This window comes from Ochotona princeps, chromosome 13 (assembly GCF_030435755.1).
Source record: "Ochotona princeps isolate mOchPri1 chromosome 13, mOchPri1.hap1, whole genome shotgun sequence".
In the NCBI taxonomy this organism is placed as follows: domain Eukaryota; kingdom Metazoa; phylum Chordata; class Mammalia; order Lagomorpha; family Ochotonidae; genus Ochotona; species Ochotona princeps.
Window position 1 is genome coordinate 32115741 of NC_080844.1, and position 25254 is coordinate 32140994.

At 51.8% G+C, this 25254-nt stretch overlaps 1 protein-coding gene across 1 annotated transcript in view; it reads right to left on the reverse strand.

The window, feature by feature from the left end:
• Positions 1-25254, reverse strand: part of LRRC20 (leucine rich repeat containing 20) — a 65604-nt gene that overhangs the window by 13122 nt on the left and 27228 nt on the right. Inside the window, exons 3-4 of the mRNA XM_004583451.2 lie at positions 20970-21119; positions 9367-9534 (exon numbers count right to left, since the gene is read on the reverse strand). Coding sequence (XP_004583508.2) covers positions 9367-9534; positions 20970-21119 — 318 coding nt within the window. The remainder of the gene's footprint in view (positions 1-9366; positions 9535-20969; positions 21120-25254) is intronic.

Below are 25254 nucleotides of genomic sequence, written 5' to 3' on the forward strand. Positions count from 1 at the left end.
CATGAGCTGTCAGCAGCATGGTGACAGGATCCTGCACAACTAGAGAGTCTGGGTCCTCCAGGGCTTCAGCTCACTGAGCGGTTGGCACAGAGACTGCCAGGTGGGCAGAGACACAGATCCCAGTCAGAGGACCATGGTGAGCCATAGGCTGCCAACAGGAGCTGGTGTGTTTACTCTTGGCTTCTACCTTGGTAGATGTGCGCCGCCGGCGAGCATACCCTGAGCTGTTTATCTGATGATTGCTTCCCTAAGTGCTTGCCAGCAGGATCAATGCCTGAACCCACTGCTCAATACCTATGCGGAGTTCTGCAATACCAGGCAGGGATGCACAGTGCAGAGACCAGGAATCTGCTGGAAAGTGAAGGTGGGCAGCTACCATCCTAGGGTCAAGGCATCTCTCTCTGGGTCCCAGGACACTCAGTGCCTGAGGATAATGGCAAGACTCAGAGACTGGGAAGCTGGCTGTGTTCAGGGAAGAAATTCCAACCCCATGGCTAGGGAATGGGCAATGCCAGGGCAGGAGCGAAGCACCAGGGCCTTGAGTTGGTCCTCCCAGAAGTGCTGGCCCACGGGGCATCCCAGCCAAGTCAACTCCTTGCCAGCTTGGAGGCTGGGCTTCGTGATGGCTCCCTCCTCTAAGACACAAAGTGGCCATGCCGGATCGCTTTTACTGATGTAGTGAGAAAGAAGAGGGAAAGGGCCTGTCCTCCCAGCACCTGCCGCCAGCACTGTCTGTCCCTTGCTGCCACCCTGCCACTCTACACTATCCAGTTACTGGCTCTGACCTTTGTAGGCTGCTTCAAGGTTTGTGCGGAGGTCTTGTTCAACTCTGGCAGCTGTGTAACTCTGCTCAATAGGTTCTTGTCTTGGGGCACTCTTCCACAGCAGGAAATGGAGTCACTGAGACACATGACCTTGCAGTGAGGGTCAGCCAGTGCTGCAGGGGTGGCAGGGAGGAGGTCTCCACCCCAGGAGCACAGGGTCTGGGACATCTTGAGCTCCATGGCTCCACTGTGGCCTTTGGGTCTCCAAGCTAACTGGGCCAGGCCGTTGTATCAGGTGTTTTCAGAGTAACCGTCAGTGGCTCGGTGTGCAGTACATTGCTTCAGCATTCAGGGCTCTTACTCCCCCACAAAGTCCTGTTTGCTTAAAAGGCCCCATGGTGGCTTCTATGTCCCGTACTTCCTGAGCAGGTGATCTGGGACCTGATGCACACTGCAGGGAAGGTGTGTTGTAACCAGGAGGTACCATGTGAGAAGAGGTCACCCACAACCCTCTACCCAGCCTGGACGTCAGGGGGGCCCTGTAAATGAGCACTCCCATGGGGGAGGGGAGAGTGACAATGCTCCATAGTTACCAAACACTGTGTATGCTGGAGTGTCCTTGGAAGAAGGCCAGAGAGCACGGAGAAGGACCGTGTTGTGTCACAGCAGATTAAGCTGCCACCTGCGACACCAGTACACCACATGATTGTTGGCTTGAGTCCCAGATGTTCTGCTTCCTACCCAGCTTTATAATGCTTATGGGAAAGCAGTGGAAGATGGCCCAAAAGTACTTAAGGCCCTGCCACCCATGTTGGAGACCTAGATGGAGTTCCAGGCATCTGGCTTTGGTCTGGTCCAGTCCTTGCCATTGCAGTCATTAGGGAGTGAACCAGCAGATCAAAGTTCTCTTTCTGCTTTTCAAATAAACAAAAAAGATATATTTGTGTTTAAAAGAAAGACCATTCTTCCTAGTCTTTAGATGAGGAAGCTAAGTCTCCATTGGCAAAGCTGGCACTCGAAGACAGACAGACCCTCAGACTCCCTGCTGCAGCACCATGTGACAGGTAGGAGACACTCAGCTGCCAATCACCCTCCTAACAAATCATCCAGCCTCCCATCTGTGAGCCTAGTGGTACAAGGAGAGCAGGGGCTCCCAATGAGAAAATAGCAAGCCTCGGGACATGCATGGCAGGAAGGAGCAGAGAGGAAGCCCCTGTCCTGTACAGGGGAGCTGGCCACGCGAGACCTCTGCAGGGACAAGTGCGGTAACCCTCTGCTGGCCCACCCTTGAGCAGCGGCATCCCCAGCCTCCTGTGTGCTGCCCCCAGTTAAGGCAGAAGTGACCCGCAGGCTGCAGGGCAAGCAGGGGTGGGTAGTGGAGAGGCTGTTCATAATGAGCCAACTCCAGCCCCAACCTGGCAAACAAGGTCTGCAGATGAGCAGCTGGGGTGGCCCCAGCTAATGACGCGTGTGGGGCCCCACGCCTGTGCCTTTGAGAAGCATCAGGGTCAAAGTCAAATACAGAGAATGGTCAGGGTTGACTTGGCAGGCTCCTTACCCAGCAGGGGCCCATAGCCACCAGCAACGCAGCTGGGAGAAGAGAGTGCCCTAGTTTCCGGTTTGGTTATCACCATGGGGTTGCAACATGTGTGTCTCCTCACTGTGCCCCTCAGGGAGAAGCCAGGCAGGGCTCTCCAAGAGTACAGCAGGATGCACTTTGTGCCCAGGGGCACTTCTGAGGGCAGCCGGTGTTTTGAGATTGAAGCAGCTGCCCTGGGCCATCCTCTGAGCTGCCCATCACACCATGTCCGCCTGCCAGAGGCCCTGCTCTGGAAGCCAGAACCACGAGTTGTGGCTGTGCTTCCCTACTTTCTGCTGCCTGTTCTACTGAGGGCTGTGAGTCTGCAGGGTGGGCAGAATGGCCAGTCCTCTTAATGCCCTGGGGTCTTGTGCATTTACCCTTAGTGGGAGCTCCCCTGGGTAGGGGGCTCCCTGGCAAGGCCTGACTTCTTGACCAGAACTAAGTATTGGTGAAAGCCCTGAGCAACACAAGATAAACAAAACCAAACATATAGGGACCAGCACCATGGCACAGCAAGCTAAGCATTTGCCCTCAGTGTTGGCATCCCAAAAGCATGCAGGTTCGAGTCCCAGATACTCCACATTTTTTTTTAAGATTTATTTATTTTTATTGGAAAGTCAGATATACAGAGAGGAGGAGAGACAGAGAGGAAGATCTTCTATCTGATGATTCACTCCCCAAGCAGCTGCAATGGCTGGAGCTGAGCTGATCTGAAGCCAGGAGCCAGGAGCTTCTTCTGGGTCTCCCATGCAGGTGCTGGGTCCCAGGCTTTGGCCCATCCTTGACTGCTTTCCCAGGCCACAAGCAGGGAGCTGGATGGGAAGCAGCACCCATATAGGATCCCGGGCATGCAAGGCTAGGACCTTAACCACTACGCTATCATGCCGGGCCCGATTTATTTTATTTTCATTGGAAAGGCATATATACAGAATGAAGGAGATACAGAGAGAAAGATATTACATCTGCTAGTTCACTCCTCAAGTGGCCACAATGGCCAGAGCTGAGCTGATCCAAAACCAGCAGCCAGCAACTTCTAGGTCTCTCTGGATACAGGATCCCAAGGCTTTGGGCTGTTCTCTACTGTTTCCCCAGGCCACTAACAGGAATCTTAATGGGAAATGGAGCAGCTGGGATACAAACCGGTGCCAATATGGAAATGAGGACTTTAGCTGCTAGGCTACTGCACTGGGCCCGCTGCTCCACTTCTGATCCAGCTCCCTGCTAATGGCCTGGGAAAGCAGCAGAGGACAGCCCAAATCCTTGGGCCCCTGCAGCCTTGTGGAAGACCCGGAAGAAGCTCCTGGTTCCTGCCTTTAGACTGATCTAGCTCTAGCCACTGTGACCATTTAGGGAGTGAATCAGCAGAGGGATCTCTTGTCTCCTCTCTGCCTTTCAAATAGAAATAAATAAATGTTAAAAGAAAACACAGTTGGCCAGATTTCAAGAGCTGTCAGCAATCCTTGGATCAGGAAGAGAAAAAGAGGACCATCTGAAAATGCAGTTAGATCAGCCTTGCTGGACAGCCTGGGAGGGGATGGGAAGGAGGGCAGGAGACCTGTAGCCTTGAGTGGCAGGGAGCAGCAGCGTGCTCACTTTCGACCATCACCGCTTAGGAGAATGGGCCTTTGCCATCAGTTCCCAGCTGCTGCTGGTCCTGGGACCATGGGGACCTGAGGGCCCGGCATGGCGGCCTAGTAGCTAAAGTCCTTGCCTTGAATGCACCGGGATCCCATATGGGCACCAGTTCTAATCCCAGCAGCCCCAGTTTCCATCCAGCTCCCTGCTTGTGGCCTGGGAAAGCAGTTGAACATGGCCCAAAGCCTTGGGACTCTGCACCTGCATGGGACCTAAAGGAAGTTCCTGGCTCCTGGCTTCAGATTGGTATAGCACCAGCTGTTGCAGTCACTTGGGGAGTGAATCATTGATTGAATCTCTCCTCCTCTCTGTATATCTGACTTTGCAATAAAAATAAAACAAATCTTAGAAAGAAGAAAGAAAGAAAGAAAGAGTGAATAAATAAATAAATAAATAGCAGTCTGGGCAGTGAGAAGTGAAACTATATGATGCCATTAAGTAAATGCAACTCAAAGCATCCCAAAAGCAATACTTTCTTTTCACAAAGAAATAGAGCTGCAGCTCTATTTGTTAAATTCCTAATAAGGGCCTGTTTTCCTAAGATCTCTTGCCTTCTTTGAAACAGTGTGGGTGTATCAGGGGGAAAAACCAAAGAATTGAAGGTTATACGTTACATTCTAGCTTCACTGAAATGCTCAGTCTCCTGCTGGCAAATCTCCCAAGGCATGATTTTATCTTCACCCCCGTATGTTCCCAGACCCAATTGCTATGTGGCACCTAGCACTTGGGAGCAAACAGGTGGGGCTGAACCTTGCTCCTGTGGCCATGTTCATGTCCAGAGTGTCAGTCAGCGCATGGGACTAGAGCGCGGATATCTTCATTGTGCCACACACACATCGTGCCTGTGTCATAGCTCGCACAATCCAACATCCCCACTGCCTCAGCAACCTTTCTGGGGTCCTCCTGGGGCCCCACCTCACAAGGTCTCAAGCACAAGTCACCCTCTGCCTGGGAGTCCTTTCTGTGGCATGCGAAAACACCCCGACCCAACCCCCCCAGCTCTGGCCACACCCAATTTGGTAGGCTAGCATTGGCTCATACTGACAGCTGCTAGCTACCTGGGGTCAGGACCTGCTGTTCGTGCACCTTCTGGCCCCTGTTTATTCAGACACCATATTTCCTCTAGCAGTCTATCTACACAATCAGCTCTGCAGGTTTCACATGTTTGAGTTCATGAAGCTACAATCAAAAATACTAGAAAAAAGAGTAGCATTGTGGCATATCAGGTTAAACTGCTGCTTGTGATGTCGGCAGCCACAGAGGAACGCCAGCTCACTTCCCACCCAGCTTCCTGACAATGCAGCTGGGAAGGCAGCAGCAAAAGGTCCAATTTGGCATTGTGGTGCAGCTGATTCAGCTGCCACCCGAGACGGCAGAATCCCATATGAAGGCCGGTTTGAGTCCCAGCTGCTCCACTTCCAACCCAGCTCACTGTAAATGCACCTGAGAGAGCAGTGGATGATGGCAGAAATACTTTGGCCCCTGACACTCAACTGGGAAACCTGGATGAAGTGTCTGACTCCTGGCATTGGCCTGGCCCAGCCTTGGCGCTGTGGGCATTTGGGGGTGAGCCAGTGGCCAGAAGATTGATCTTTCTCTGTTGCTCTGCCTTTAAATGAATAAATCTTTCTTAAAAACAGTAAAAAAAAAATCTGTACAGACTGTTTTCTGACCATTAATCTCTAAATAACACAGTATAACAGCTGCCCACACACCATTTACACTGCATTAATGATTGTAAGCAATCTAGAGATGTTTTAAAATGTATGAGATGATGTGCATGCAAGAGAAGCAAACGCCATGCCATTTCGCTGAGTGTTGAGGATTTTGGTAATTGGGTAGTGGGATCCTGGGAAAATTCCCCATGGATATCAAGAAATGCCTATACCGCTTTTCAGCTTGCAACATAAAGTTGCCACCCAGCCACTCCAACCTCCCCCTTCCTTCCCTCTCCCTACCTTCCATGCTGGGAATTTGCCAATGGCTATTGTCTGGACAAATCCTCCAAGCTACAAACCTTTTTCTTAGGAGAGAGTAGAATAAGTAAGCATGTTCCCCAGGACTCAGGATGCTCCTGTATCAAGAGTGACATCTGCTCCTGGGTATGTCTGCCAAGGGCACAGCTGGGGGACAAAAGAGGCCTTCTCTGACCTAGGCTTCAGCCTTGTGGCTTAAGGTATCTGACCACAGGCAGAGAGTAAGACACAAGGACGGACTTGCGGACAGAGGGCACAGACCACATGGTGTGTGTGAAATGGACTGGGGTGGGATTGAGGGGAGGGAAGAGTACAGTGTGGCTGGGGGCTTGGGCTGCAGGGACCAGGTGGCCAGGCTGACTGGGACAGACCCAGGAGCCTCTGCAAAGCAACTCACAAGAGTGGCTTTGATATTTCTTCAGCATGATCCATGGTAAGACAGTTTTCCACGACCCCACAGAGACACTGGTGCATGCACATGGTGAAATTGAAATTAAAAGATACAAAACAATAATTAACATGCTCTGTATGATGTGCTCTGACATTTCCTATTCTGTTCTACCCATTAAAAAAATTGCTAGTCTCAACACACTCATCTGACAGCACAATTCCCTAGTGAGTCACAACCTGCAACCCAGAACAATCTACTCTATGGTGTTTTAGCTATTTCAAAGGGGCTTTGAGGTTTTGAAATGCTCACTCTACAAAATGGTCCCAAACAACTGAGCTCCTGCGGACTGCCAGACGTCATGCTTGATGCCAGCGGGGGAGGTAGCAGGTGGCTTCAGATAGCAGAGGGGAGGACGTGGCTACCCTTGAAGTCCAAGAAAGCCACACAGCAGAGACCAGAGGAGCTGTCTGTGGGAGGTGACAGCAGTGAGCTCAGCCACGTGCTGTGCAGATTGGAGATCTGAGGGCCTTTAGCCACCCGTGAGCACCTAAATCTGGTACCACCACCCCTCCATGGGAGCCTTAGAAGGCAGACAAGCACTGCTGTCCTTCCAGCCCACTTCTTCACCCCCCGCCCCGGGAATGGAACCCCTATCCCCCTTCCTCCAGAATGGCCCAGAGCTTGAGAGTGGGAGAATGGGGTGGAGGAAGGTGGAGCCCTGAGTTGAAGCTGGCAGCTCCCAGGTGCAGGGAACCTCTGGGATGTGGGGAGACTTCTGGGGCATGAAGTCCCTCCAGCGCAAGTGGGGGCTCATTCCAGCGTGGCCTGTTCATACACTGAACTAGCATGGTGAGGTAACTCATGTGTCTCCAATTCATTTCCATGACAATTGGGTTTTATTTTTTCCAGCACCTCTGTGGCTTCTGAAGGGGAAAGATAAGCCACTTGGAAGGCCCCTGACGCTCCCACTACAATTATCCCAGCGAGATCCCGCAGGAGATGAAGGGAGTGAAGTGATTTCTGTAAATGAAAGGCTACAGCCTCAATTGCACTGCACTTGCAGCCCCTGCCCACCCACGGGCCAGGTGGTGCTGCCTTCCCACCCCTGGTTTGAGAAGCGAGAAGCCACCTAGGTAACCAGAACAGAGACAGGGGACAGGTGGGAAATAGGGGCGAGGAGAGATCTGCAGGGAACAAGGGCTGCCCCTGCCTCTTGTTGCCCCATCTCTCCAACTGTGGCAGAGGGATGGGGGGCAAGGAGGGATGAGCAAGACCCTGAGCAGTGGTCAGGCTCCTGTACAGATTTCCCTGATCCAGCATCTGCACGTGCCCCGGGCTCTGTCACAGGCTTAGCTGATGGGGAAACGGCCTTATGGTTGATGGCTCCTCTGTGGCCAGGTGTGTGACAGGCACCTGGTTGTGAAGACCAGGTGTACCTCTCAGAGGCTGCAGCGCCTGTATCTGTTAAATGGGGTGATGGCCCTGTAGCCATGGGACAGCTCATCAGCTGCAAGACATGTGCCCAGGGAAGGGGCTGTTACTGTCACTATGGAGTGAGGCAGAGACAGGTGCACAGAAGCGGGCCTAAGCCACTTTCCACCAGGGGGCTGTCGTAACTGACAGGGATCAGTGATTGGCTGTGAGAGGGGGTTGAGCCCCCTGGAGCCTTCTTGGTCTACAGCCAAGACCTTTGTCCACTTGACCTGCTCCTCTGTCTGATGAAACATCACCTTCTGGGGGTGGGCAAAGGGGCATGGGGGAACCTCCCCTCGGACAGAAGAGAAGGCTCAGAGAGCTGCTTCTCAGTTAGGATGAGGGGGTAGCTGGTGACCAGCAAGGGCCCTGACCTCATTGCCTGCCTGCTGGCCACATACGCAGCCCCTGCTTGGTACTGCCCCATTGGGACAAGCAGAAGGAAGCAGAAGCATTGGCAGGAAGGACCCAGGGTCTGGGAGGAGAGGGCAGTACATGAGGGAGAGTGTCTCAGTGAGAACAGTGTCCTCAGGCTGCACAGAGGACAAGTGTCCAACAAACTGAAGTAGGGCAAGTACCAAGGCACAAAGTGGAATCACAGTCAGACAAAGGGGCCCAGCACACACACAGGTGGGAATTCTGAAATCATGTGTTCTCTTCCAGACATGCTAGCTGTGCAACCTGCTACCCTTTCACAATGTCTCTGAGCCTCAGTTTACCCTTGGGTCAAGTAGAGGATCCAGAACCTCAAGAGGTCAACTGGCCCCACCTCCAACTGAGCCTCCAACCTTGCCCAGCACACCTGACAGGCCCCTCGGTTAGCCATTCCCCATTAGACAGGTTCAGCCCACTGTTAAGTTCTCACTTTAACCAGACAGCCTAATGACTGTCAAAGAATTGATGACAACAGAAGCATCACTGAAGCTGGTTATTAACACCATTGTCATTAGGGCTGCACCAAAGTTAGAGGCAGAGGGAGGCGGGGCAGGTGAAATGGGGCCACAGCAGCTCCAAGTAGGAGAGCAAGGGCACTGAGAAGGGCTGAGCACTCAGCACTGCAGAGTGATGAGACTGTGGGCTGGAGAGCACACCTCAGCGCTTGGGGTTGTTGATGAGACAGGAAGGAAGCTAATTGCAGGAGGCAGAGGAAGGGAGGACAGACTCCAGCCTCCAGGGCCGGGTGGGGAAGGTTTCCCTAGAGGAGGGGACTGGGCTGATAGGAAGATCAGCACTTGCACAGGAGGTTCTGAGAGGTTGTTCTGAAACCACCTGCCTTGTGGCCCCTGCTCCCTGAGAGAATGAAGCTCAATGGGAAAGCAGGAGTCGCGGGGAATATGTGGAGCATTGGGGCCAGCCTGGGCTGGCAGTGGGACACCCCAGACAGGTTTTTGCCCAGAATTATACTATGGAGGCTGGCTCCCTGCCAGAAAAAGCAGGCATCCCAGCCAGCACCAGGTGTAGGTCGGCATTCCCCAGGCCCAGATGGCCCAGGTCAGCAGGCACAAGCTCTGAGCATCCCAAGGCCAGTGGAGTGGGGACACTCACCCACAATCTCATTCTCCTCCAAGCTGATGGTCTCCAGCGCAGGTAAAGTGGTGAGCTGCTCGGGGAAGTCCCGGAACTGGTTGCGGGACAGGTCGATTGCCTTGAGGTGATGCAGGGTGCTGACCTCACTGGGGAGGCGATGCAGGAAGTTCCCTTCCAAGCGGAGCTCTGCCATGTAGGGGGACGGGGAGAGAGGACAATGAGGAAGGGGCACCAGGACTGTGGCCAGCAAGGCTCTGGCCACCTCTCCAGGGCCTGCCGCCTGTCATCAGCACAGGTCACCTGTGCTTGGGTGCTTTGCCCTGGGACTCCATCAAGAGGCACAATGTGCTGGTTCCTCCCTCAGAAAGGACCGGGTCAAACAAGCAGCCACCCTTCTAGAGGATGCCACTTGGACAGCTAGCTTCTTCCCTTGTCACACAACTGATCAGACATGGTGGCAGCTTCCTGCCCCAGAGCAGACCAGTCACCTGGACAGGGACCTGTGTGAGAAGGACTGGCCCGGGGTGGTGGGGGCAGGGAAGTCCTTCTGCCTTGGACCTGGACAATGGGGGCCAAAGTGTGGGAAAAAAAAACCTGGGTGTAGTTCATGGTGGCTGTGGACAAGAAGGAGGGTCATTGTGTCTGACGCAGGTCCTGCAAGAGGGAGACCTGACTCCCGTTGCCCAGCACAAACCCAAGTGGGGCCATGTACACATCGCTCCCTCTGCCCCATCACCCTGACACACCCACTCCAGGGGATTGAACCTAGAGATAACAGCTGGAGCCATGAGAGAACACAGTCTGGAACCCATGGGGCTCTTCTCCTGCCAGTTCCCCAGCTCCTATCTTCTTACCCAGTTCCTTCCAGGGAAGCCCTGTTCTATTTCTTGGAACCTCCCCACCCTGGCCCAAGAGAAAGCTGAGGCCCAGAAATGCCACATGGCTTGAAGAATGTCCCAATGAGTGCACACGAAGTTCTGTGCTCAAAGGGGGCCTGCCCTTCAGAATGCTGTCTCAAGCTCTTTAGTGATTCTATCTCCAATCAGGTGCATGTTTCCTAAGCAGAGCCGGGGTACCCGTCAGAGCTGCACCTGTTCTGACTCCCACCAGCTCCCTGTAGAGGATCCGCCTCTCCCTACCCCTCTCTGCTCAGCAAGGGAGGTCACAGTCCAGCACCTGTGCCCTCTGCCTTCTCAGGGTGGAGCAGAGTGGCTGCTCTCATCTCTCCCTCTCCCCTAATCTCTCCCCTTTCCAGTGTGTCTTGGGGGGAGCGCTGCTGGAGACGGAGTCTTGGTGAAAGATGACAGCCTCTCACTGGTCCCAACCAGCTACTGAGCAGGTCCTGCCCACAGGTTTGAAGCTCCTTGGAGGAGTTGTCTGACAGCCAGGGGTAAGGGACCTGGGTTCTTGGGAAGGAAGGCACCTGCCTCAAGTATGGTGGTCTAGCATTGGATAACAGCAGAAGCCAGGCCTGTGGGGAGTGAGTGTGCACTCATAAGTGTGCAAGGATTCCCTTCCCTGCCTCCCCCTCCCTGGAGCTGCCCCCATGGGTCCCTAGGGTCCACTCATTACACCTGGGACAGCAATTAGGAATTAAATGCTCTGATAACCGCGTTTGACATAGGCATTGTAGCACACAGAGATAGATGGACAAAGATACACATGGTTTATCCATTCTCAGACAATCTGAAATAGCAAAGAAAAAGCACAAGACCTACTGTGGGAGGAAGCAGGAGTGCGGAAAGGGCTCTCCAGAACCTCCGGGCCCTCTCCTGCCTCCCTACCACAAGGCCCAGGTATGCACTGCAGCCACACCACATGCCCCAGGCACCCACCTGGTGCCTTCCTCCTCCCTTGGACCCCTAGCTCCACAGACAGCCCTGGGGTGTGGAAAAAGAGAAGAGCCACTCCAGGGTGCCCACAGTCCCTCCAAGGGCTCCTTTCCATTCCTGCTGATGCACATTCCAAAAGGCAGTAGGGGGTGCCTCAATTACTGGGGTCCCTGCTGACCACGTGAGAGACCCAGAACGAGCTTCTGGCCCCCGCTTGCCCCAGCCCTGGCTGCTGAGGCTTGGAAAGTGAGTCCAAAGACGGGAGTTCTTTTTCAGTCAACCTCTGTCTCTGTCTCTTTCAAATAAAAAAATAAATAAATAAATAAAATAAATAAAAAGTGATGGAAGTCACACATGCTGAAACAACTTCGCCCCTGGTTTCTGTGCCCTGCCCCCATGGGATGTTGCCATGTTTGTAACTGGCCTCCCAGAGAAGGCCAGTTACCTGAGGTTGGAGCTTTGTGTCCATTGTGGTTAAGTGTCCACAGTCCCCAGGGAGCACTCCGTAAAGACCCAATGAAGAGCAGGCATTTATTTTTTTTTTAAAGATTTATTTATTTTTATTGGAAAGTCAGAAATACAGAGAGGAGGAGAGACAGAGAGGAAGATCTTCCGTCCAATGATTCACTCCCCAAGTGAGCCGCAACAGGCTGATGCGCGCCAATCCGAAGCTGGGAACCTGGAACCTCTTCCGGGTCTCCCACAAGGGTGCAGGGTCCCAGTGCATTTGGGCCGTCCTCAACTGCTTTCCCAGGCCACAAGCAGGCAGCTGGACGGGAAGTGGAGCCGCCGGGACTAGAACCGGCGCCCATATGGGATCCTGGCATGTTCAAAGCGAGGACTTTAGCCGCTAGGCCACGGCGCCGGGCCCAGAGCAGGCATTTAGATAAGCCACAACCTGGGAGACCCACATGCCATATCAGAGCGCCCAGGTTCACAATCCAGCTCCTGCACTTCTGATCTGGCTTCCTGCTAATGTATACCTTAGGAGGCAATGAGAGAAGGGTTGAACACTTGGACCCTTGCCACCCATGTGGGAGACCCAGTTGGAGCTCATGGCTCCTAGCTTTGGCCTGGTCCAGCCCTGGATGTCATGAACATTTGGGGAGTCAACCAGCAACTGGAAGATATCTGTCTCTGTTGCTCTGCCTTGCAAATAAGAAATCAATAAATAACATAAAAAAAAACCAACATTGGGCCTGGGGGCATGGCATAGCGGCTAAAGTCCTCGCCTTGAATGCGCCGGGATCCCATATGGGCACTGGTTCTAATCCCAGCAGCTCCACTTCCCATCCAGCTCCCTGCTTGTGGCCTGGGAAAGCAGTCGAGGACAGCCCAAAGCCTTGGGACTCTGCACCCGCATGGGAGACCTAAAAGAAGTTCCTAGATCCTGGCTTTGGATTGGTATAGCACCAGCCGTTGCGGCCACATAGGGAGTGAAACATCGGATGGAAGATCTTCCTCTCTGTCTCTCCTCCTATGTGTATATCTGACTTTCCAATAAAAAAAGTAAAATAAATCTTTAGAAAAAATCAACATCACTCTAAAAAGGGAATATCTAGTGAATACACCTCACAATTTGGCTGAACCTCTTTACCACATACAACATTACATTTTTTATATAATTTGTTCTTTTTTACTTACATAAAAAGGGAAATATCCCTACTGATTTCCATAACAAATAACATTATTCAGTGCTTAGTGGATACTGGTGCTGGCTGAAGCTCTGGGCCCTAGGCCAGTCTTCCTGAGTGGCACTATGGAGGGACAGCATGTCCTGGGCAGGGCAGAGCTGGTATAGGGCCAGCCAGCACCAGCCAGGGGGCGTCAGGCCGTGGAGTCTCAAAGCCACTTCCCTGCAATAAAGACTATTTCGCAGCAAGAACGTGGGCCAGTTTCCAGGCTCTGGGGTGCTTTTCTTAAGCCTTCCTTTTCTAGGAACACATTGCTCTACTCTCCATTCACAGCCCTTCCAAATCCCCCATCTGCCAGCAGGGCCTATCACAGGCCACACGGGGGCCCAGCTGGCATCCAGGAGGCAGCCGCAGGTGGCCACAGGGCATTCTGCCAGATGGGAGCTCCTTAGCACTGTAGTCAGTGGAGTGGCCAAAGTTCCCAACGGTCTTGAGGTCTGTTTTCATTTCCATCTTTGGGGCATGAAGCCTGCCTGCACCCTAAAGCTCTGTGCCAGCCCTTGTTCCTTCCACTCCGTGAAGCAGAGCATGTTTGCTGGACCACACAGCATCCAGGCCCGAGACTGAGATCCACAGATACCCCATGCAGGGGGCAGGAAGGCCCCTCAGCAGCCCTCCCCCAGTGGCTTGTAGGGAGGGGCTAGGTATCAAGAAGCAAGCACTCTGGAGCCAGACACCCCTGGTGCAAACTCCAACTTGGCCGATTCCCAGCTGTGTGGCTTCAGGCATTCTGGCCTCAGCATCTTCCTCTGTCAAATTGAGACAGTACTGGACATTCCCTATAGGAATGTGGCAGCGTTTACATCAATTCATCCCTCCAGGAGGATCTGGACAGGATGAGACCTATAGGATGCACTATTTAAGCATGTGAGATGGACAGAGGGATGGAGGAACAAGCAAACACACAGAAATGGCAAACCATGCAGGGTACCTGGGCAAACCCGGTAACATGGCTAGTACTATATTACCAACTATGCTTGTGTCATTAACTGCCCATGCTCAGACTCAGAGGGGAACAAACGCCCTTTGCTTGAAGCTCCAGTAAACACAAGCCTACCTCCAGGCTCTGCTGCTTCAGAGAACCCCATGGTGGGCCAGAAGGCATTCCTGAGCAGGTATCTAGAGCACCAGGCAGAGGTGAACTGCTTCCACTAGAAAGAAGTCCTTGATATGCAAGTGAGTCACTGTTTATCTGAAAGTTTGAATGTATAATCTTTCTTTTAAAAATACATTTGTTTTATTTATTTGTTTGAAAGCCAGAGTGACAAACAAAAAGGGAAAGGCAGAGAGATGTCTTCCAATTGCTGATTCACATCCTCAGTGGCTACAATGGAGAGGACTGAACCAGGTCACAGCTAGGACCAGAAACTTTCCTACAGGGGGTTTCCTACATGAGTGGTAGGAGCTTTATGCACGTGGGCCATCTTCCACTGCTTTCCCAGGCACATCAACAGAGAACTGGATGGGAAGTAGAGCAGCTAGGATTGGAATCATAGTCGGATACAGGAAGCCAGTGTTACAGGTGGGGGCTTAACCTGATGCACCACAACGTCAGCCCTCATGTGTGCCTTTTTTTGTCTGCTTGATTTAGGAGCCCAATTCTCGCAGACTTGTGCCCTGTCTGTCTGGCTCTGTCTTCTTGGGCCAACTTAGGATCTTCCTCATGCAGCCTTCTCCCTGCCCCTAAATGATACACATGATCAACATGTGCCTTTCAGGAGCTGGCTCTGTGTTACCTGCTCTCTGTTAACTCTGCCGACTGATCCTACATCATCAGTGCCAGCAGCCCCTCAAGTCTTTAGGCAAGATGACAGGCTCCAGAAGATGTCAAGTGGCTGAGCTGGGATCTGATCCCAGGCCTGTCTTCAAAGGCCACAAAAAAGTTCAGCTTCTATATTTCCTATCCATCATGCCCTCTGGCACTGGCCACGCTGTTACTGAAGCATCTGCTTCCACAGCAGAGACCCTGAGCCCGGGACTGACCTCATCTCTGCCCGGAGGCGGGTATGAAGTCTCTTCTCCATTCCGAGTCTCAGGCTTCCTGCCTGCACAGCCTTGACTTCCAGCATCTCTCTGATCCTGATCTCTCTCAATTTCCTGGGTAGGGTCAAGTTTCCTGGCCACAGCCAAGCCCCACCATATCACTACCACCATTACCACCAGACAGGACCCTATGCATCATGGATCAAATCTTACCCAGGGGACCTTCTGTGCTTTATCCTCAAGCTCACAGAATCACTTGCAAGAGATGTGTCCCCATTTCTCAGATGGTGAGACTGAGGCCTGGAGAGGCCATACAGGATCAGCAGAACCACTGGTGACTACTTCTCTTCTCTTGAAGCTCCCTCTGTTGTCTCCCCTTCAGAGAAACATCAAGGCAACAGCCCCCTGATTGGGCAACAAAGTGAGCCCCCACCCAAATAGCCACACATACACCCAACTTTGCTTCTCATGCTGTGGTCACAGCTTCCAGGCCCTGAGCCTAAGATCTTGTCTCCCCTAGAGGGTGGGGAGATCTGAGGCTGGCCAGTCCCAGAGGGACACAGGAGGGGCTGCAGCAGTTGTTCTCCACTCTCTCCTGCCAGGCTGCAGAGCTGAGTAACCTGGGGCTCCCAGGATGGCCAGGGTTGTGGGAAGAGATGCCCCCTTCCACCCACTGCCCAGGCACCAGGGCCCGAGAGCAGCTGCAGCCGCGGCACTTCCTTATCTGTGACCCCTCAGTGCACTACAATTTCCGGTGTCTGTTCAATGGCTCTCCCTCTGCCCCCGTTCCTCTGATGACTTCCCATGCTGGCCTTCTCTTGGACAGCTGCCAAGGCTGCCTCGGACATCTGAGATTCACACCAGCACAGAGAAGCAGCCTGCTGATTCCATTAGGGGACAGACAAGGCTGGCCTGAAGGAATTATGCGGCCAGTCCGCTGGGACCGTGCCAGCTCCAGGAATACCCACCTTCCAGGCTCCATCAGCCCCAGGCTCTGACCTCTGTTCCTGAGCAATCACTGGGCCTGACTGAAAGCACCCTCATGGGCAAAGGTAGGCTGCGAGCAGCAATCACTGTCCTTCAAACATCACACTTGGTGCTGGCACCACTTTGCCGGGGGCTGTCCAGGCTGTGCCCGCAATGACCAGGGCGGCCAGAAGAGTGGATGAGGCTTCTGAAAGCCACACCTGCTCCCAGGTGTAGATGCCGACGGGGTGGGGGCCGGGCTGGGAAGGGAGGCTAACCTCCTAACTAGGTGCAGGACAGACTAAAGGTAAGCTGTATGTTCCCAACATCATCCCTCATGAAAAGATAAACGCAGCTTTCACCTTAGCCAATGTCTTACATTGTCTCTAAGATTTCTTTCACTTATTTGAAAGTCAACATGACAGACAGAGAAATCATCCATCTGCTGGTTCACTCTCCAAACAGCCACAATGGCCAGAGCTGGGCTGGCCTGAAGTTGGGAGCCTGGAGCTTTTTTCTGGGTTTCCCATGTGGTTGCAGGGGCCCAAGCACTTGGGTTATTCTCTAATGCTTTCCAAGGGCATAACAGAAGTTGAAAATGCATTTCATCCACCTAACCTCCCACCTCCCAGCTTAGCCACACAGTGCACTGGAGGGCACTGATGGCTTGCCCTTGTGAAATCTTGTGCCCAGGGGACCACTCTCTCCCCTCCTTTCCTAGTATGCCAGAAAACAACCCTCCAAGGGGCAGGTGTGTGAAACAGCAGATAGTGGCTGCTTGGGATGCCTTTATTCCATCTTAGGGCACCTGTCTCCAGGCCTGGCTACTCCACTTCCAATCCAGGTTCCTGCTAATGCACAACCTGGGAGTAAGCAGGGGACAGCCCAAGTCTTTGGGGGTCCTGCCAAATACGTCAGAGACCCGGTTTGAGTTCTGGCTCTGGCTGTTTGTTGCAGGGATCTAGGGAACAAGGCAGTGGTTGGACATCTCCCTCCAGCTGTCTATGTTTCCCTCTCTCACTCTTTTAAATCTAACAGCAAAAATATGTCATAAAACATTAAAACAAACAAACAGGCCCTTCCCTGTCAGACATCATTCACATTGTACACAGTCCCTTCCAGGCCTTAAACTATCCCAAGCCACCTAATCATGTCTGGTCAGTGGCAGGGTGGGGAACACAAGGCCTGCCTGCGTTCACTTTTGTCTGCCTGAGAGTCCAGAGACTTCAAAGCAGCCCAGCTCAGGGCAGGCAGCAGCTCTTCCTCCCAGTGTTCATGGATGGCTGGCACCTGCCTCCAGATAGAGATCTTCCACCTGCTGGCTCACTCCCTCAGATGTCCAGAGGGAGTTGATCAGAAGCTAGCAGCCAGGAGCTTCTTCCAGATCTCTCACATGGATGCAGGGTCCTAAGCACTTGGGCTATCCTTTGCTGTCTTCCCAGGTGCATTAGCAAGGAGCTGAATCAGAAGCAGAGCTGCTGGGATATGAACCAGTACTCATACAGGATGCCAGCACTGCAGGTGGTGACTTTACCAGCTACCTGCTACCCATACACCATGCTGGCCACACATCCTGATGAGGTTGTCTGTTCATCCACCTGCTTCCCTAGAGACAGAGGGACTTCTTATGGACCATACCTTACTCCCTGTTTCCTCATCATTCCCAAGTGATACTGGTACAGTAAGGATGAAACGAGATGACACACAGCACAGGAACTGGGGTACAGCCACGAGAGCTGAGCACCCCAGCAGAAGTGAGCTCTCACATCATCCCCATGTCTCTGCCAGAACAAGCCCCATGAGAAGCTCTGATTTGAGGTGAAATCACGGCCATGAGAGACAATGGCCAGACCAAACAGAAAACTAGAACTCTACAGCCTGCCGCAACCTGCCTGGACACAAACCATAGTCCACAATGGCCTGCCCAGGTCAGAGTCAGACTGGCTCTAGGTCAGACTTGTGGGAAGTCAGCTATCTTTAGTAACAGGCCAAGAGACTGAAAAATTGCCGATATAACAATTGGCCCTAAATAGCCAGGACCCAGGTAATAATGCACAGCCTCTCTGATTTTTGTCCTCATTTCTACTCCAAAGTCAACGCGGTGCACCTCTAAATGATTACACCAGATGCCTTGCTCCTCATTATCCACCTGCAGCTGCCTTGTCTCAATAGCTGCCAATCAGAGGGTACCTCAAGTCTTCCTTACTACAAAGCTATCCCATTCCTCTGCCTGCCTTAAGACTCAGCTAAAACACAAGAGATGGTGGCTGGTACCTTTGCTGTATACAGGCTCAGAATAAATCATCTTTGCTTATTATTTATTTACTTGAGAAGCAGAAAGACAGAAAGAGAGGGGAGGGGAAAGCTCCAATCTTCCACTTCAGTCTCCAGATGCCTGCCGCAGCCTCTGGCTGGGGCTGAGGTAGGAGCCAGGAGTCAATCCAGTCCATTAGGTGGGTCGCAGACATGTGTCCACTGTATCCTCCAGGGTCAGTACTGGCAGGAGCTGAAGCTGGGAATCCAGATGCGCAATGTGTGCATCCTAGCAGCCAGGCCAAATACCCAACCCTGGCCTTTGCTTCCCTCTTGCAAGGGAACTTTGCTCACCTGCCCAGGCAGAGAAGTTCACAGGTCTTTGGCCTGGCAGGCTCAGAACACACTCAGTAAAGAAGAGCTGAGTGACTCAGAAGGAAGTAGTGGGGACGGGAGAAGAGAGGATATTGGCACGCACTCCCCACAGGGCCCTCTGCAGGCATATCCAACCCACTCGTACCCAAGACTGTCCCGGGCCTTGCTTTTTCCTCTCATCACAGGGATGAAAGGCATTAAGAGGGCACAATCGGGCCCGGCAGCGTGGCCTAGCGGCTAAAGTCCTCGCCTTGAACGCGCCAGGATCCCATATGGGCGCCGGTTCTAATCCCGGCAGCTCCACTTCCCATCCAGCTCCCTGCCTGTGGCCTGGGAGAGCAGTTGAGGACGGCCCAAATGCTTTGGGACCCTGCACCCGCGTGGGAGACGCGGAAGAGGTTCCTGGTTCCTGGCTTCGGATCGGGGCGCATCGGCCCGTTGCGGCTCACTTGGGGAGTGAATCATCAGATGGAAGATCTCCTCTCTGTCTCTCCTCCTCTCTGTGTATCCGGCTTTCCAATAATAATAAAATCTTAAAAAAAAAAAAAAAAAAAGAGGGCACAATCTTAAAATGATCAGCCCCAAGGAGACAGTGAGCCTCACAGCAGAGTTCCCAGGGCACCCATGGCACCTCTCCTCTCCTCAGCCCCATGGAGACCCAGCCTATCTGGAATGCAGAGGAAGACACGGAGGACCTCACAGACACAAAAACAAAGGTTTTTCTCATGAAAGAGAAGATACAAGCAAAGCTTGGAGCGGAAACTTCTCTCCTGGGCCCTCAGCTCCAGCCCTCCCTGTCATCACCTCTCTCCACTCACTGCAGGAAATCTAATTAGCAGGTGCACCCGCCTTCCTTCTGAGGCAGTGTGAGGAAGCTGGGGGCCCTGGCTGGCAGTAGTTCAGACAGCATAGATGAAAGCAAAGAATGCCATGAGCAGGCTGCCCAGCACTCTTGGAGGTGTTTCCAGGCACTTGTAGTCTTGCCCGCTGGACAGAGCCTCTTATTCATCCCACAAGCCACGCCTCCAAAATCAAGTCCCTGGACAGCCCCGGCTTCTCTACCCAGGCCACCTGCAGGAGGATTCCTGCACCTTCCGGGCAGCCCCTGCCACAGTGCCCGTGGCCAGGAGACCTCTGCTTTGCTGGGCTTCTATATCCTTGTGTCCAGACACCAGGAAAACAGCTGGCACTCAAGCAAGGTGTGCTGGAGGAAAGTGCAAACCAAGAAGGCATCCCTGCCCGTTCATGTCCATCCACTTTCACTGCCTGCCCTGGTCTTCCTCTGGAATACACACAGCCTCAACTGCTGGCTGCTGGCCCTGCAGGTTCCCAAGCTGTGCACGTGGCTTGGCAGCTGGACGACCAGGATCTCCATCCTCGTTACACTGCTCTGAGACCCTGGACAAATCCCTCTCTGACTTGCCTTCTCCATCCTTGACATGAATGATGGGGGCAGAGTTAGTACCTTATAGGAGATTCTCTTAACTGATAGCCAATGGGCTAACTCTAACTTGCAAATGCTTTATTGTCCTTCATTTAATATATAACCTGGGACAGTACACGTGCAAATGAGTGTTTTCAGCTTCTACTAAGTTATCACAAGAATGGGTAACACTGGTCCAGTACTCCCAGGAAGCACAATGGCTGAAGCCAAGCAGGGCATGCACTGGTCTGCCACAGTCCTCACCATTGCCTACTGTACCCAACCTGAGTCATTTGTAAGTGCTGGTATCTTATGCACTGATACTCATAACTCGTAACCTGTGGTTCTCATTCTTGGCACTTGAACAACAGTGTAGGTTTAACAAAGCCCAGGTCACAGGTCCACACCAGTCATTCCTGTTCAGCTGCCTATCACTTTAACCAAGGACCAGATGTATGGCCTCCCCGGGCCTCCTGTGCCCTCCCAGTTCTACCCATCTCATCAGGCTGTAAAACATAAGCACCCAGGCTGCTACCTCATCATGGGTGACTGAGCAGCAGGTACCTCTTGCAGAAGGATAGAGGGGCTTCTACAAGTGCACCTGCCCATCCATCCAGGGGAGCCATTTCAGGGACTTTACAGTGCCCACTCGCTGGCTGCCCACCACCTCACACCCTCATTCACTTGCTCTGTGTGTACCCACAGAGAAAATGCCAACATTCTTGGCACCTGACACTGCATCAGGGAACGATGCTGGACTAGGGGGGTGAGAAGCAGGCTGACTTGAGTGACTGGGGAGTAGTAATTACTCCCGGGCCTCAAGGGCTAGATACCCCACCAACTTGTTCAGAATAGGGGAATCACCCCATGACCCATGCCTTGGCCCTTGAACAGCTGCCTGGAGGCACAAGTGACCTAGAAGTTTCCAGGTTCCAAAGAGAACAAGCGTCTACCTCCAAAACCTGCTCCGGGGAAAGAGTTCCTGGGTCCAGCTGCCTGGGGACCGACCCTGGGGTAGGGGCAGCAATCCTTAGGGTCAGAGCCTGAAGGAGGAGAAATGGCCATGCCCTCAAGGTGTGACTGACCAGGGCCTACCTCGGAGTTGACTGAAGGTGGTCATGAACTTGCTGGTGAGGGACTTGAGCTCGTTGTTGGCCAGCGTGATCAGGTGGATCTGGTCAGAGACATTCCGCAGGACCTTGTAGATGCCAATGGGGAAGGAAACCAGCTTGCACTCTGCCAGGTCTGTGGGTCGAGGACACAGGGAGAGCAGAGTTAGGCTGCTCAGCTACCCAGCACCCTGGACACCCCAGCCCCATCTCTCACCCAGTTTCCTCACTCTCCTGCCTGCCGGCCCTGGACCAGGCTTCAGATCCTGCTGGCCCACCCTCTTTCGGCAATACTTGGCCCCTATGGCTCCCTTGCAGCTGAATCTGAGAGTTCTTCTAGCACCTTGCCCATTACTAGCAGCCAGGGCACAGAGGGCGGAATTTGCCAGTGTGAGAACAATTGGGGCTCATGGTGGTGAGGCTTTTGGCTTTTGGCCATCAGAGACCACACAGCAAGGCTACAGGTCACAGAGTACTTTCTCTATGACAGCCTGTTGCTTTGAAACCACACCATCCACACGGTTTTGTGGTGTAACTGTCCTAGGCCTAGCACACTGAAGGCAACCCTAGTGCAAGGCATGGTGAAGTCACTATGCAGACACTGTGACTTAAATGGTGCTGCACGCCACCCAGCACCCCCACCCTAGGCACCTGCCCAAAAGCCCTTGCCCCATACCCATGTCCACAGTGACTGTTCAACTCATCTCAATTACCCAAGTTCTCTGAGCCTCTGGTTCCCCATCTGGAAAATGGGACTCTCATAATCTACCAGGAGGGCAGAAAAATGAAAAATAATAAATTCACCATGACTAACAAAGCATCTGGCACTTGCACAGGAGGAATGCTACAAATAGGGCCTCTTCCCTCCCCCTGCCTCCACCCTCTCCTGTCCACTCTGCCCAGTCTTCTTGGTGCTGCCAGGCCAGCTCCCACCCCACCTCTTCCACAAGCACCTGGGTCACTCCCTACCCTAAACCCCACCAAATCTCTCTTATAAAACTCTTGACCTTTTCTCCAAACAGACTAGTGGGCTCCCAGAACCCCAAGTCTCTGCAGCTTGCTCTCAAAAAACAAGTAAAATTCAATAATATTCCCATATGCTAGCAATAAGATATAATTGCTAAAGAGCCTATTCCTATAACACCCAGGAAGTGGCAATGATCTTAACTGAAGCCCTCATCTATCTCACAGACCCAACTCCAGTGTCACCTCCCCCATGAAGCTTTCACTGATGGCCAGCCCATGAGTCTCACAGACATGAATGGGACCTCCTTACCCTGTGTCTCTGCCTCACCTTCCCCAGAATACAGTGCCGTGTTTCAGTAGGCTGGGGTACCAGAAGGCACGCTAGTGTCCTCTGTGGGACAGTGTGCAGAAACTGCAGGTGGGGAAAGAGGCAGACATCCAGATAACCAAGGGTCCTCAAGGCTCCTCTACCAGGACTCCTGCAGGAAGAGTCCTCATGCCCCCAACCATGGGCCATGGGCAGCAAGACAGGCAGCCCCAGCCTGCTGTTGCCTGATACCAAGCCACAGCTCCCTTCTTGCCCATAGAGCAGGCTAAGGCGACAGCCACGGAGCCCTGGAAGCCAGCTGTTCAAAGAGCAAGGCCACAGGCAGAGCTGTAAGCAGAGCAGCGCCGTGGATTTGTTAGTATGCAAAACCAATGGTATTCCCATATGCCACCATAACGTGCTCTTTCCAAAGATCCTAATCTGAATAGCAATGATAACAGAACATACAGAGACAAATCTCAACAGAAAAAGATCAGACCAATGTGGGAATGGAGGGAAATGTACAGAGGTTAAAAATAGGCTTGTATGTGAAGATCTACAAATGCTCGACAGGCCAAAACATTGAAATGATGTTGGTGTTTTTAAAGAAATGAGTTTATACGCTGCTTAATGTAATTCCCACTCAAATCTCGGAAAGATTTTTTTTCTAACTGGATTAAATGGCTTTAAAGTTCAATCAGGGAAATAAGCAATCGAGATCTTTTACAAAAAAAAAGTTGAGGTTATAACCAGTACTATCAAGCTATGGTAATTAAAACAGAGGGAAAAAGAAAATAGATCACAGAACACGCATAGTCCAGAAATGAAATGTCATCATTGCATAAGTGCTGAAGATAGCCTCACAAACACATTAGGGAAGGAAGAGATTAATTAACAGATGTCAGAAAGACAGCTTAATTTGGCAGAGAACAAAAGAGAGACTTCGATCAAGCTAAACATCACAATTAGAATTACACTTTAAATATTTTTTAATCAAACAGAAAAGCAGACTCGAACATTCATAGGACCTCTCACATGAGGATAACTTTCCAAAGCTAGGGGCCACAGAAGAATCACAAATGGGCAGATCACCAAGAAAACCACATACACCACATACATACATATGTACACACACACACACACACACACACACACAGCCCTTGAAAAAAATAAAAGCAGTGAATCACGAAAAGGGGATGTATAGGGATGGGGCTGTGGCACAGCAGGTCCAGCTACCTCCTGGGACTCCCACATCCTCCAGTAGAGTGCCTGGGATCCAGACCCACGGCTGCCTCTGCTGCTGATGCAGGGCACTGCTGATGCACCCGGGAAGCAGCAGGCGATGGCTTCAGTACTGAGTTCCTGCCTCCCATGGGAGACCAGAACGCAATTCCTGGCTCCTGGCTTTGGCTTGGTCAGAACTGCTGCAGGCAGCTTGGGAGCCAGCCAGTAGATGGAAGATCACTCTCTCCCTCTCCTTTCTCTTAAACAGTCTTTCAAATAAATAAAAATGAACAGACTTTTTAAAAAGACTCTGTAAGTAGGATCCAAACATTCTCTTTATTATTGCAAATGTTCAACATAACTGAATAAAGGAAAAACTACAACCACTCAAGACAGAAAGGGCAAAAGATGCTCACCAAGGGAAAAAGTTTAATTAGCAATTAAATCTGTAGCTCCTGACACGTATTACTGAACTGTTTTCCAGAACATTTACATCAGTTTACATTTATCCTATCAACAAATAACAGGATCATTTTTTAACATATTGATATAATTAAAATCAGAGGAAACAATCTTCCTGCAATAATCTGCAACACTTTCAGCACTGACACTGATTTCATGAATTGCTTTTATTTCCCCCTGGAAAATCTGCTCCCGTGACTTACTGTTTTTCTACTTGGAATTCTAGCATTTCCCCCTCCTAAAGAAGGTAGGTAAAGCTTCTTAAACAGCTTTATCAATCCATGCCTTTCAGTGGCTCTTACTTCACAGCTTACATGACAGAGTTTAGGGTTTTATAAGCAGAATATAAAAATCAGCTGTACACTTTAATTCCATCAAGGTAAAGTGTACATGCCTTGGGAAGACTACTAAGATAAAAACAACCAGAAGTTAACACCAGTTATCACAGAGGGCTTGAGCAATCTGCTGCTATTTACAGTCCTAATGTTTGTTTTATATAAAGTAAATAAAATACTACGATGCATTTACATAGAATGTAAATGGTTACTTCAAAAAACAGGAAAATAAACATATTACAAAATTTATCCCGGGCAAAAAAAACCTCGCAAATTCAAAGATAAGCTGAGGGTGGCGAGCTCCAGCTCAGAAGAGAAACAGAGAAAAGCAGACCCCTGGGAAAAAGACAGCAGCTGGCCATGGATCTGGGGCAGAAGCCATGAAACGGAACGCTTAGGACATGGGCTCCACTGAATGAGCATGGGCTTCTCGTTGCCTAAGGCTCACTGAACAGGCAGTGACACAGAGCTATTCCAGAGTTTATTTCCAAGTGGCAAAGTGACTTAAGACACAGGATGCTGGAGGACAGCACCTGCCCCTTTCACTCAACCTCCACAGACAGTGAGTGAGGCCAACCAGGCACCATATACTGATCTGCACTGCCCTCCAAGATTTTCGCAGGATTTCTTTGGTCCCTGGAGATTCCATCTGTTTTGTCCATACTGCAACCCCAAAGCTGCCGACCGAAGGCTGGGGACAGGGGTTGCACCCCAAAGCTCCTACTTGGGTCAGTCTGGCTGCCATTGATGGCAAAGATCACCAAGGATTTCTGCAAAGGGGCCCTGCTGGGATGAGATGCAAGTGACCCCTCATCCCAGCCAAGCATCCTGTAACAGATCTCATCCCATGCATGCATCTTTCTTTCTTTTTTAATATAGTTATTTATTTAGATTTTATTGAAAAGGCAGATTTATAGATGGGAACAAAAAAAGAGAGAAAGAGAAAGAGAGAGAGAGGAAGGAAGGAAGGAAGGGAG